At 42.4% G+C, this 14,632-nt stretch overlaps 1 protein-coding gene across 2 annotated transcripts in view; it reads left to right on the top strand.

Moving 5' to 3' along the window:
- Positions 1 to 14,632, top strand: part of Plod2 (procollagen-lysine,2-oxoglutarate 5-dioxygenase 2) — a 70,807-nt gene that overhangs the window by 40,495 nt on the left and 15,680 nt on the right. For both annotated transcript variants that reach the window (XM_021642337.2, XM_021642336.2), the window contains exons 4-9: positions 2,028 to 2,191; positions 4,386 to 4,498; positions 6,328 to 6,391; positions 8,059 to 8,156; positions 10,066 to 10,167; positions 13,203 to 13,328. In XM_021642337.2, the coding sequence (XP_021498012.1) occupies positions 2,028 to 2,191; positions 4,386 to 4,498; positions 6,328 to 6,391; positions 8,059 to 8,156; positions 10,066 to 10,167; positions 13,203 to 13,328 (667 nt within the window). The remainder of the gene's footprint in view (positions 1 to 2,027; positions 2,192 to 4,385; positions 4,499 to 6,327; positions 6,392 to 8,058; positions 8,157 to 10,065; positions 10,168 to 13,202; positions 13,329 to 14,632) is intronic.

Here is a 14,632-nt window from a genome sequence, read left to right as displayed (position 1 = left end):
TGTTCTGCCAGCAAGCACTGGTTCCCTGTGCAAGGGAAAGTGCAGAGCAATGCAGGCAGTAGCTCTTTCGGGGGACAGGGCCTGGTGGTTGTGTGTCCTACTCCCTTCAACGGTGCTGGACAGGCTCGCTCCTGCTGCGCATCTTCCTTCATAGTACACTCTAAGCAGGGTAGCCATGTGCTCAGCCTACACATAAGCAAGGCCCGAGTATAGAAGAGGGGCAGGTATGGTCTCTGCCAGCCTAATGGAGAACATAAAACTTACGCTAAAAGTTATTTAATACAGTGGACTATAAATTACTAAGTCTTTCATGAGACTGACATTCAACCAAGGACCATGTATGGATATAACCTAGAACCTCCACTCAGATGTAGCCTGTGGTAGCTCAGTAACCAATTGGTTTCCCAAAGTGAGGGGAACAGGGACTATTTCTAACAGGAACTCAATGACTGGCTCTTTGGTCTCCCCACCCCCGAAGGGAGGAGCAGTCCTGTTAGGCCACAGAGGAGGGCTTTGCAGCCAGTCCTGAAGATACCTGATAAAACAGGATCAGATGAATGGGGAGGAGGTCCCCCCTATCAGTGGACTTGGAAAGGGGCACGGTGGAGATGAGGGAGGGAGGGAGGGAGGGACTGGGAGGGAATGAGGGATCGGGACATGGCTGGGATACAGAGTTAATAAAATGTAACTGATAAAAAAAAATAAAATAAAATAAAAAAAAGAAATTAAATGAGAAAAAAAATAAATTACTAAGTCTTTCATGTGCATATCCAATCCCTCAGTAGATACAGCTAGAGAGCACAGATGGAGCAGCCGTGTGCCTCCAGGACAAGTCCTCACAGTACTTCTGTAGTGTCAGCAGAGCATGAGCTTTGCCCTCCATGTTTGCCATCTAATGCAAGCATTAGCTTAGCACTCTGCAAATACTATCTTTCGGGTGCCTGGATGTAAAAACAACTCCAGGTAGAATGAGGTTGTAAAAGGCTAAGGCTTCTTGCAGAGAGGTTACATTCCTGATAGAGTTGTTTTACAATTAATTTTCTGTTAAGTTGTGATCTGGTGAGTTAGCCCTAAAAAGTAAAGACCAGGGGGAAAAATCAATAAAACTGCAGACCTTAAATTAATTTTACCTTGTTTCAAATTCACAGAGCATTAAAAAGATGAACTTGTCTGGTTAAGATTCCATGGCAGCTCAGTGTCGAAGTTGGTTCCCTAGGAAGGGGAACAGGGACTGTCTCTGGCATGAACTCTGTGGCTAGCTCTTTGACCTCCCTACCCTCCGTGGGAGGAGCAGCCTAGCTAGGCCACAGAGGAGGACATTGCAGCCAGTCCTGGTGAGACATGACAAGCTAGGGTCAGAGGGAAGGGGAGGAGGACCTCCCCTATCAGTGGACTTAGAGAGGGGCAGGGAGGAGATGAGGGAGGGAGGATGGGATTGGGAGGGAATGAGAAAGGGGACTACAGCTGGGATACAAAGTAAATAAACTATAATTAATATAAAAAATAAACTTTTAATAAAAAAAGAATCACCCCCCCATAAAGATTCCATGATTCCATATTACCAAGTGTGTCAAGTATTAATACTGACAGCAGTGTGAGACTTATTAGTCAAGACCAGTTTATCAGAGGTAATAATGAACTGGTACACATGTCATTGAAATATTTGGCTGTTAGAATGGAAACTTAAAAGTGTTTATGCCCATGACATTAATTTATATTAATAGTAGCATTTGCACACCAATTTACAGTTTTTATTTTGGAGATAAGTTATTATCTATTATAGTGAAAGATATCTTATATTTAGGTTTCATTTGTCAGTGTAGATAGGGCAAAACCAACATCAAATGTAGTTCGTATGATGTGAGTTGGGAGGAGGTTCTCTGATGTGTTCTCTAAACATGTTTTAATCTTGTGTTGAGTCTAAATTCTTATATTTTTTTATAGTGATTTCTGAGTTTTTGTGCTTTAGGTTCTGAAACATGCATTTTAAGGCTTGTTTGTTTTTTTATTTGTTTGTGTTTAAACAGTTTTGATGTTGTGTTTGCTGGTGGGCCTGAAGAACTCCTGAAAAAGTTCCAAAAGACAAATCACAAAATAGTCTTTGCAGCTGACGGGCTGCTGTGGCCAGATAAGCGGCTGGCAGACAAGTATCCTGTGGTGCACATTGGGAAACGCTACCTGAATTCTGGAGGTATGAATGACGCTGCAGGAGACAGCAAGTTCCGCAGCCTCACAGCCCTGGTCTTGCTAGGAAAGATTCTGAAAGCCCATGCGCAGGTTAGAGCGGAAGAAACACTCCCTGAGTCCTTTCGTGTCTAATCTGTGTATCAAGGCTTTGCAAGTGAGAATTCAAGTCTTCTCATTACAGTTCATTGGGAGAATTTTGGGTCCAGGATATTCAGCTTAGTAAGTTTACTTTGAGAAAGTTTGTGTGCAGTTTGTAATCACATGGTTAAAAAGCAGTCACTTGTTAGTGTGGCCTGTTTTTAAGTCTGTTGGTGCTAAGTTACTTATTTTGACATGTGTAGCCAAAATTTTAGATGGTGTCTGAGTGTGCAGAACTGATGCACTGTCCAGGTGAGTCACCAAACATTAAAAAACTGTGATCACACTCAGTACTTTAAAGATGAAAGAAAATTTGACCTCACACACGTTATGGCTAGAGCACACATTTCCCTTGAGCTGAGATTAATGTGAACAGATAGACAGAAGGCAGAACCACATAGGATGGACGACATGTGTCCCATGTGAGATGTATAGGCTGTATTTTCTAGTCCATTAATTTTTTTCCTGGAATTGGCATGTACCTGGCATCCTGTGGTACACATTTTTTTCTGGACAGCAAAAAGCCACTGAGGGGAATTGCAGAGGATTTACAGTGCTGTGGAAATGACAGATACTAGCAAGTAAGCTCCCGTTTTCAGCAGTCTGATACGGGGAACAACTGGGAGACAGTGCGGAGCTTCTGTCTATAGTCAGGATTGTTAGAGAGAGAACAGGGAGCGGGAGTGTCTGCAGACAGAGTGCTTCAGAGGCACTTTGTGACAGATTTAAAGGACGTGACTTATGACTTAGTGAATATATGCCATTTAGTTTTAAAACACATTAATAGGGAAAAATCATAAATCCTGAATGTAAATGAATGTAATTTTAATCTCACTTATTTAGGGATGGTTGTCCTTAGAAGAAGAGTAAGGAAGCAGTTTTTTTTTTATAAGACAGTAATATAAATCATTGGAAAATTATGTTACCAGTTTTTTTATCATAGAAGATTATTCATAGTAATTAAAAGTGCATTGTCGGGCTGGAGAGATGCTCTGTGGTGGAATGCTCGCGGCTTCACCAGTTCACAGCACCCTCATCACGTCAGATAGCTCACAAATCTGTAAGTTCAGTTCAAGGGGGTCTGATACCGTCTTCTAGCTGCTGTGAGCCCCTACACACACATGCCGCACATACAAACGAGCAGGCAAAACAGTGAGGACAATATGCTGGCAGGCGGGAGCCTAACTTGATCGTCCCCTGGGAAGCTCCAACCAGCAGTGGGTTGGGACAGATGCTGGGACTTGTAGCCAAGCATGAGGCAGAGGTCCAGGGGTCCTGTGGAAGTGTTGGGGGAAGTATGGAAGGACCTGGAGGGACAGGGACAAAAAGTCTTTGTTTCACGGGTATGGTCTGCGCGTGTTGGCGAGCATTATCTGTAGTGATGCAGAGCAGCTGGCTGCATGCCTGAAACTCAGGGGAAAGCTTAAGAGAACAATCCTGTTGCCTGTTGTCTTTATAGACACAGGCCATTGGCAGATTCATTGCACAGGCTTGAAGGCCAAGGGGAAACACTCCAATTTTAGACATCCTTTTCCCAGACAATGACATATAAAACCTAGCCAGAAAAACAGTCTAGCAGGCACAGGAGTGGTTCAAGTAATGGAAAAAATTCCCCCGGTTCCCTAGATAGAAATTTTTTTCATGATTTTTGTAAGTCAGTGACAACCCACATTCTTTGCCTACTCTGGAATCTTGGCAGAGGAGGAGACATTTCCTTCATTCAGAAGCAGGGCTTCCTTTTCAATGGGTCCAAGAAGAGATCAATTCACAAGGTTGAGAGGAATGTCATCTTACCCTGCTCCTTCCTCACTTAGCTTTGCTTGGCAACCTTCCAAAGTTAGTTCTTGTAGTGAGTTAACTTCAGGAATGCATGTGTTTCCAAGCCTCTTTGGCTATCTTGCTTTGTATTGTGGTTGGTATCTTCTCTCTGCTGTAGCGTACACAGATATGTCAGACAGACCTCATGACTTTTCAACATTGTCAGCTGTTCCACGGAACTGACGTTGACTTGCATTTCGGTCTTCGAATCCTGAGCTCTCTGCTGTGTGTGTGTGTTGCAGGCTTTATTGGCTATGCGCCATTCATCAGCCGTTTGGTCCAGCAGTGGAATCTGCAGGATAACGATGATGACCAGCTCTTCTACACCAAGATTTACATCGACCCAGTGAAGAGGGTGAGCAGTCGCTTGCAGTTTCTCTTTTGTTTTGGTCGCTTTGATTTTTTTTATATTTCCCTCCATACAGTACTGAGAAACAAAGGATTTTTAAGAAGGTGAATTGCAAGTTAGTTTTGTTAACCTCACAGCTGAAACACTGTAAGCCACTGGAACAAGTATTGGGTGGTGACTTTGGTCTCCCTCCCTGTGTTGGATATGAGATTATCTCTCAGTGGCTGAGTCCAGCTTGCCCAAATTGGGTTCATCAGAGAGGAAAAAAAGTAGGTTTAAGACCTCGTTGCTTGCCAAATTATGTGAAAACGCACATCAGGCATCTAGAAAATTTTGGGCCAGCCTCTACCAGGGGGCACACTTCCTCGCTATGTCCTCACTGCCAGGCCTCTAAATATTAGAATGAGGTTAAGACAGTAAAATTTCTGAGCCTGGAGACCAAAGACAAAACCAGACAATAATGTCAAATTTTGAGCAGATATCTATTATTAAGACACCGTGTTCTAGCAATAACACTTTATTTTTATTTACTTATTTATTTTTTATGACAAGGATTCATGTAGCCTGTCCTTAAACTCCTTATCCTCCTGTGTCTGTCTCTGGAGTGCTATAATTTACAGTTCTATATCACTGTGCCTGGTAACACTTTGTTTGATATTTTGAAATGGCATATGGAGAAGCCCATTCCAAAGACAGTTTTTGATTTGAAAAAATGACCTATATCACATTAGAATGGGCACACGTCTGTGAAACTTGGGCCTTGGAGTTCGAGGGTGCCTCACCATTTTCCGGTGGCTGGTGCTGTGATACCGTGTGGTTGACCTGGTCCTGTGAGGTAGATCTCGCTGGATCTTATACCCAGTTGGAGGGCTAAGAATGTCTGCAAAGAGGCTGAGTAGATGGCCCAGTGGGTCAAACACTCGCTGTGTCAGCTTGAAGACCAAGCTGGGATCCCGAGTATCACATAAATGCCAAGCAGGCTTACCTGCAATCTCAGTGCTGACAAGCAGAGACTCAGAGGCTGGAGGTCCTGCAGCAAGCTGGCTAGCTGAATTGTTGAGCTCCGTATTCAAGTGGGAGACCCTGCCTACATTTAAGGTGGAGAGCAATGGAGAAAGATAGTGGATATTTCTGGCTCTCATACGTGTGTCCTCACACACAGGCTAACACATACCCACATATACTATAACACACACATGCATCACAGGGGGAGAAAAAAAAAGAGTGCTTTGGAATGTAGATCATGGGATGAATTGATCATGAGATTCTAGAGATTATGGGTTGAGATTCTAGGGGCCCAGAGACAGGGCCTGTTTCCTAATAAAAATGCTGTAATTGTCACAAACAGAAAGCAGGAGTGGGCTAAATAAGATAGGTGCATTGTCTATGTATTTATTGTTTCCGCCTGACATACTAAAAGGGAGAAATAGACACGCAGAGAGACGGGGAGGAGGAGAGAGAGAGCGCGCACACACATGCCATGGGATCTAAGTGTGTTTCACTATGCAGCTCTATATGTGGTTAAGTAATCTGAAGTGGTGTTCTGTGCGTTTTGTGAGCACTGTGGATGTAACTGCAATGCGTCTTGAATTGTGAGTTCTGCACGCTGTCGGCTGGGAGGCAGGGCCTGTGAGCGTGTTCCACAGTGCTTGCACCTACGCTGCAAGCACACACCTGCAGGGCAGTGTACCCCAGCAGTGCAGTGTACACTTCCAGAATGGTGTGCGTGTACACTGTGTTTTAAGCTGTACATCCCCGCAAAGATACATTGTATCAGTGTGACTGTGCTGTTGGCTGTTTCTGTTGTAATTTTCGGTGTCATTTCCTGTTTTCAGGAAGCTTTGAACATCACGCTGGACCACAAATGCAAAATTTTCCAGGCCTTGAACGGAGCCACAGGTACAGATGCTCACGCTCTCTTCTCGTAGATGTGCTTGTCTGTGTTCAGCATTCGCTCCTGTGCTAGACTGCTTGAGACTCTCGCTAGGGTCGTGACTTTTAAAATGTCCAAAGCGTTCAAACCCTGAATTTAACCTGACAGGTGTCCCTGTAGGAAAGCTCTTCACCCGAAGAGCTAAGTGCTGGCCTTGGGTCGCTTCGGTTGGATGGGTCGTTGGGAGTTACTCACGTCTCTGCGACACGTTGCTCTTTGGGTCCTGAGTTCCCTGGAAGGCTTAGCTAAGGTCCTTGAGACTTAATAAGAGTCAGTTGCTAGCATCTGTAGAGGGACTGAGGAAGAGGGAGAGTGCGTCTGCACTCCCGCCCACAGAGCAGCTGTGCACACCAGCACATGTGTGTGTATACTCCTGCAGAGTGTGTGCACACATCCGCACACTTAGGAGTATTGCACACACACCTACGTGTGTGTGAACACACTCTCACGGACTGTACATTTATGAGTATCTGCAAAAGCTATGCACACTCCTGCATGTGTGAGTATACTCACAAAAAGCACACGTGCACACCAGTATAGATGTGAGGACACCCTCACCGAGGCTATGGGCACCTGTGTACATCTGTGGGCACACAAACAAACATACTTGGATACTTGTGAGTGCAAATACGGGATGCGTGTGTGTGCACACTAGTGACGTACGTACAGGCGACGTGCGTACACCTGCGCGTAATTGCACACTCGGCATCCGTGTCCACTAGTGTGCATTTGTCATCCGTTGCTCACAGAACATGGGGATACCCCTGCACACTTGTGAGTAAATGTACAGTGTGTGCACATTGCTTGTGCACACCCTTGCATGTGTGTGAGTACATGTGCAGAACTTGTGGACACCTGCCTGAGTAAGCACATCTTCACAGAGAATGCCCATGTACATACGTGTGAGTATCCTTGCTTGCATTAACTTTCTAGATACACATATACACATGCATAAGGCAGTGATATATCAGTGCATTAACTTGTGTACCAGAAGTCAAAATATTTTTATCTGTGGACGCCTTATTAGCTTGAACATTAAGATTGTGCTAGAGTAGGCACAGGGCGCGGTGCTGCCCGCACCGTGAGCAGGTTTGGGACGGAAGGTGTGTAGTAGTTAGAGCTGCGAGGGCAGAGGCCTGAACGCCAAACACCATGCCTCTCTCATGGTCCTCCCTGTCTGTGTGGACATCACAGAAGGTCAGTTTCGAGCTGAACGACCTGTCACATGGCCGGTGAGCGTGCAAGTCTTGCTCGTGCCAGGTAATGGGCCTTCACCACACACGTACACGCACACGCACATGCACACGGCTTGCAGTCTCTGGAAGTCCCTTCAGGCCCATCCGGGTCGGCTGCTGGAGGAAAGTTGTAGTAGTACCACTGGTGCCGTGTTGCCCGGGACCAGGCAGCGGCCAGCAAGTCCACTTTGTGCGGCTTGACAGCCCAGCTTAGCGCTGAAGCATCTGGTCATCTGGTTGGGGTTACCTTGTGTCTGTCCGCACTGCCCTTCGACTTTTCTAACTGTGGGTCTGCAGAAGATGGTTTGTGTGCTTTGAAAAGTGTGAGAGTTTGTCTCAGAAATCCGAAGACCTATGTATGTTTGAAGTTGACAAAAATTTTTCTTTTCTTAACCCAGATGAAGTCGTTTTAAAATTTGAAAATGGTAAAAGCAGAGTGAAGAATACATTTTATGAAACCCTGCCAGTGGCAATTAATGGAAACGGGCCCACGAAAGTGAGTACTGGTGTCCTGTAGTTCACTGTTTCTCAGAGTTGGACTCTGGGAGGGTCATCATTCTTTAATAAAATCATGTGAAAAACTTTAGTGTGAACAACTTATTTGCATTGTCTTTTATGCAGTGTAGGATATGATTTACAATAAACAGGATTTTTCTCTTAGCAAGATTATGACCTTTATTCTATAGCTAGATACTTCACTTTAGGGTTTATTGTTTTAGGAACAGTAAAGTCCAGAGGACAGGACAGCAAAGCTTATTCCCCTCTTTTGCCAGAGACCTTAGACTAATCACCTCTTTTGCACATGAAAAGAAGTAATTGCTTCAACTAATCTGATTTATAATAAAATGACCTTAACTCATTGCCTCAGAATCAACGTGCCTAGCCACTGTGACCTTAAATAATAGCTAGAGAGGGGTGGCGGAGGTCCTCTGCAAATGCAGATGACATCATAGTAGGAAGTGCTTTGAAGAGGACTCAGGAAAGTTTAGTACCCAGTGCCCATGAGCCCAAGGCAGCCTCACCCTGTAGGCAGCTCTCCACACCTTCCACAGTAGCCAGCAGAAAGGCCTGCAATTGTTATGAGGAAAACAGATGCCCTGCTGTGTGGGAATTGGGAGGGAAGGTGGATAGCCTCTGCCATGGGATGACAAATACAAGGCCATTTCCCATCAACATGACTGTTTCGTTTACTCAGGAAACAAAAGGGCAGAAGGTGGAAAGTTACAAAATCAACTTCTAATTCTAAAAACGAAGTTATGCCCTTTTGTGCTTTACCCCCCCTTGGAACTATTGACCATTTTCATATTCATACAGGGAATCTAGTAGACAATTTCATGGCATAAATATTAAACTTTTTTTTATGTAATTTCTAAGTGGGAAAGTTGTCAGTCCTTATATGTTGTGAGGATTTTTAATGTGTCCAATTCTGTATTTCATGCTTTTCATTTTTCATGTCCTTTAAAAGCTACGTGTATTAAGGTGACCGTTTTTATATAAGCTTGTGGTGTTTTAATATTCAACTTTTGTTATTTCACAATCAGGAGTACTTTTTGTGTCTGTTTTTGTTATGCTTTTTACATGCCACCATTGCCCTTTTCAGAGGATGTCACTGTTATCGTTCTGCTAGCCTGGAACTCACTTGGTAAACCAGGCTGGCTTTGACTCCAAAGAGGTCCACCTGTTTCTGGCCTGGCATGCTGGGATCAAAGGTGGGCACCACCATTCCCAGCCACGTTGACTCTGGATACGTAATAAGGAGTGTCATCACCAGATGGTTGCTGACTTCTGAGTTATCATAGCATCCAAAGCAAATGCCCTTGTGGGGCTTGTCCATCCCTTAGGTTTGGTGTAGCCCCATCTGTAGCATCTTGGCATCACAAAGGCCTTCCTGTACCCCAAAGCCTGGCTGACAGATATGTCTCTGGAAATAACTTAATGTCGTTTGGTGATGAAGTTTCCTCAGTATTTGTTTTGAGTGATGTGTTGGCAAGAGATCACATTACCCCATTTCCTGCAGGTGTCTGTGCTGGACATTTAAACATGTTTATCTCATTACTAAGTTACTGCACATGGTTCATGGTGGTTGTCAGAAATGTCTTATTTGCACCTTTAATAGTTTGGCATATTTTTACCATGTCCCTTTCTAGTACTATTTCTTATGTTAAATTGTATTACATAATATAACCTACATTTTTTTTTATCATAACTTGGACATTTCAAGGCATGCTTTGCAGCACTTTCATCATCTGAAGAAAGCTTTGCTTAATGTGTATATGTTAGTGATAGGTGTTACTGTGATTAGGGGAATGCACCCCAAACAGACAGAATCCCATGAAGCTTTATGAGAACCTTTGTGGGTAATGACTACTGTTCATCTGTTTTTCCTGCATTTTCCTGCATCATAGATTCTTCTGAATTACTTCGGAAACTATGTTCCAAATTCATGGACACAGGAAAATGGCTGTGCTCTTTGCGACTTTGACACAATTGACTTGTCCACAGTAGAAGTAAGTGGAATTTATTTGCATAAACTTGTATTGAAAAATCTACATTGTTCTGTATATTAGTCTTTTGTCAGATGTCAGGTTGGTGAAGATCTTTTCCTGGTCTGTAGGCTGTCGTTTTGTTCTGTTGACACTGTCCTTTGCTTTACAGAAGCTTTTGGTGAAGCCCATAGGCTGCTCAGTTTCCAAGTAGGTTTCTCTAGTAAGGGTAACAGGGACTGTCTCTGACATGACCTCAGTGGCTGGATCTCTGATCACGTCCCCCTGGTGTTGCAGCCTTGCCAGGCCACTGAGGAAGATGATGCAGCCTGTCCTGATGAGACCTGATAGTATAGGTTCAAACAGAAGGGGAGGAGGATCTCCCCTATCAGTGGACTAGGGGAGGGGAATAAAGGGAGAAGTGGAAGGGAGGGTGGTACACCAGAATACAAAGTGAATAAATTATAATAAAGAAAGAGGGAGAGAAAAAAGAAAGAGAGAGAGAAAAGAGAGAAAATCTACATTGTAACAAAATGTAGTGACTCAGGAAAAAGGCAAATTGTTTTATAGTGTCCATTGACTATTAGATAATGGATTTATAATGTAAAGGTACAGGGACTGAGAAAATCTATAGGCTTGTCCTTTTGAATTGTTTTGAAACCACTAACAGCTGAAAGTTGCACTCGCTGGCCATGAGGGACTTGTGCACCAACAGCATGTCAGGGAGGGTAAAGCAGCACAGGTAAAAATAAAGTCCCTGGAGAAACCCGTGACCGCAGCATCTGTGGAGCGGCGAGGTCCCCCGAGCAGCACACTGGAACTCCCAAGATGAATGCTTGTCTTTTCACTGCTGCCTAAAGGGAGGATAAAAAGTAAATTGTCTGCATTTAGTAACTTCTGAATGGAGCTCTATGTTGCTTGAAAGTAAGGTTTTTTTGGCCAGACTTTTAAGCAACAAACTAAATGTTTCCTATCTGGAGAGCAAGCCAGAGCACTCCTGAATGAGTCTGCACAGCAGCGATGTTGAAACATTTGTCTTGATCTTTTTTGCAGAAAATGGTGTTGTCCTCTGGAAGGAGAATTAATTCCTTCTGTTTGGATTTTCCCTTCTAATATAAACTTTCTGGTTCAAGGATAAAAATGTTAGTGTTGAGGTTTTTTTATTGAACATATAAATTTTTTTTTTTTTTTTTTGCTTATAAATAATTTCATTCTTAACTATTTGATTTGCAACTTCCTACAATGTGCTGGAGCAGGAAAGCAACTTACTCAGTTAGTTTCAAAAGGTGGTGGTCATAAAATGGGGACATAGAAATTACACACGTGTTGGAGTTAAGATCTCAGCTCCAGTGTACGTTTGGGTGTGTGTCATTGCACACCTAAATCATTGGGTTAAGATTAACTTTCCGTTACATTTTTATTTATTTATGTTATGCTGTGCATGTGTTTGTGTGCATTCTATCTGTGCGTGTGGAGGTCAGAGGGCACCTTGCAAGAGTGTGTTCTCTCCTCTTCCTATGTGAATCCTGTGAGTCACATTGACAGGCTTTGTGGCAGTAACCTTTACTACCTAAGACATTTGACTGGCTATACGTGTCCATGTTTTAGAAATATTTAGTGTTTAATAAATGTTTAGCTGTTGTTCCCACTGTTATTTTTTTAAAAAACTAAAATAGAAGTATGTAATTTCCCTAAATTATCCTGAGCTTTGTCTTGCTTCTGTGTAAGTGAGGGATGGCCAATAGCTTCTAAGGCATGAAGTCATTGAATGATACACGAAGAGAAGATTGTGTTCTACTCTTGACTCCTTTCCTCCATTAAACTGAAAGCTCCTAGAGTGTAAAAGTGCTGTTTCCCGTTTCTTTCATTTATTTACACATCTGATGGCCACTGTTGGGATGAATGAACCGATAAAGCACAGTGCACAGGCTTGCTCACTTTCTTGCGAACATATGTTCACTTATTCAGGTAATGGAGGGATATGTGTGTGTGGAGAGAAGGGAAGAAATAGCCGATTTCAACACTTACCACATCGGATCAAAACACATCTGAATTTCTGGGTCTGAGAGTCTAGTGCAGTGGCAGTGGGCTTGCTCAACATGTCTGGGCTCCATGAAGCCTTCCGGTTTGGGTTGCATACATACTAGTTCACTTCTTTGTCAGCTTTATCTCCTTACTTGTAACCATTTCAAGCCAGGAGCCTTACCAAATCCACCCATCACAAAGACTGCCGTGGTCAATATATAATCTAGATATTTTCATATAAAGAACAAAAGAGGGAAACTACACCTAAACATTCTTAAAGCAGATTTAAGAACATACATGAAAATTTTTACTTTAACAAAATAAAATATTAATGAAAGAAAGTAGTTTTTATATAAAATATAGAAACAAAAAGCCTATTAATAAGATGAGATTGTTCCTCTTCTTACCCTCTTACTGTCTTACTCTCTTTTTTGGGGGGTAGGGTTCAAAACATGGTTTCTCTGGATAGCTTTGGCTGTCCTGGACTTACTTTGTAGACCAGGCTGGTCTTGAACTCACAGAGGTCCACCTGCCTATGTTTCCCCAAGTTCTGTGATTAAAGGCATGTCTTCCTCCTTTTCTTTTTTCCTTTCTCCCCATCTCTCCTCCTTCTCCATGTCCAGGGAAAGGTAGGCACTCTACCTATAAGGAAACCCCTGGCCTAGAATCCTGGTGTTTCTTTTTTAGAAACAGCATTTATGTCTTTGAGAACAACCTTGAGGGAAATGGATCACCCAGGTGGGCTTTATTCTACATTCATACAATGAATAGGATAAAACTTACATTAAGTTATAAATGCAAGTTACAGGGAAAGGATGTGATTTAATAAAATCACTTTGATTGTCTTCCGAGAAATTGATTTGCAGTGCTAGAGGATCAGGATCAGAGGTTGATGCAAGTATAGTGATAATGCTGATGTTTTGTCGTTGTTTTTGCTTGCCCCCTCCTCCCCCCACTGTGGTACTGCGTAAGATTTGAGTAGAATTTAAAGTCATAATGATCATAATTTGTTTTTGTATTTGCTGTAAACATAGATCCATCCAAAGGTAACAATAGGTGTCTTTATTGAGCAACCAACCCCCTTTCTACCTCGATTCTTGGACTTACTGTTAACATTGGATTATCCCAAAGAAGCGCTTCAGCTGTTTATTCATAACAGAGTAAGTATTTCAGTTATGGGTGTTGCAGGTGAGAATTCTCTTGAGTGGAGTGGAAGGGGTTACTTCCGTTCTGTGTTAAGACTGGAAAGTGAATCTAATATGAGGCTGAGCTGCATGGAATTGACCATTTCTGTAGATCAGAATGACTGACTATTAGCCATTTTCAGACAGCTTGTCAGTGAAAGATGTGCGGAAGAGCCTCTGTTCCTTCGCATACAGGTGACTTTGGTGCTTTCTGTTATAAAATGGCCATCGATGATTTTCTAGCAATAACACCATAACATCAGAACTGAATCTCTCTAGAGAGAGCACAACTTCCATCCATCTCAAAGTGGCATGCTCTTCAGAGGAATTTGTTACTATTTTTTTTACAAGACATTCATAGCCTCCCAAACATATAACTTAAGCATAGTCATTTCTGTTAATATTTGTTTTCTTTTGCTGAAAGTTAGTTCTTACTCCTTGTAGAAAAAGTTGACAGCCATGAAGCATGCTATTTTCTATTTTTCTGGTAATAGGTTTTTGTTTAACTGTTGTCTTTTTGGATGTTTCGTAATCATTTATTTTTCTGGAGACTGTTTTAAAATTGCAGAAGCCCACCTTTAATAGTTCAAGGAGTAAATATCAGACATTTACTGTCCAAAGTTAATAGTAATAGAGATACTTAACACAGACTTTTTTACTTTCATGGTATTGTGCTTTTTGTTTGGGTTTTACATGGTTTTAAAAATGGCCGTAAGTTCCAGTTTTATCATTGGGTTAAGGCTGTGTCATGCAGCCTTACGTGACAACTGAGCTCACTGTGCTGTGACAGCACGTTTGAGAAGGCGGAGTGAGATGTGCTGCATGAAAAGCTCCTCACGATCTGGTGCTGGAGAGAGAATCCACCTGAACTTCAATATGACGGAATCATGCAAATCGATGGTTTTACACTGCCCGCTGCTACATGTCAGTCAATGTGAATTTATCAAACAGCTTTTTTCACTAAAACGTTTTCATAGGTTGTCTTAATGGCAGTCTTAGGATTCAGATTATTGTTACATCTTATTTTGCACAACTGTTTATAGTAATAACAGATTAATGTCATATTTAATAGACCCACTTTTCTGGATTTTTAGAGCAAATGTCTAAGATTATTAGGCAACAAATTTTTCCCCCTTCAGTTCAAATCCTCTTTTTTTTTTTAATGACTAGCATTTAAATATTATTGCAAGACTTAACCAATAAGCAAATACTGAAATATTTTTGAAGCAGCTTCTCTTTTTGGATATTGATGTAAATGGATTTAATGTTCTTTTGTGTGA

The sequence above is a fragment of the Meriones unguiculatus genome, chromosome 6, assembly GCF_030254825.1.
Source record: "Meriones unguiculatus strain TT.TT164.6M chromosome 6, Bangor_MerUng_6.1, whole genome shotgun sequence".
NCBI classification, from domain to species: Eukaryota; Metazoa; Chordata; class Mammalia; order Rodentia; family Muridae; genus Meriones; species Meriones unguiculatus.
Note: the sequence above shows the minus strand (reverse complement) of the source record. Positions and strands in the feature narration are given on the sequence as shown.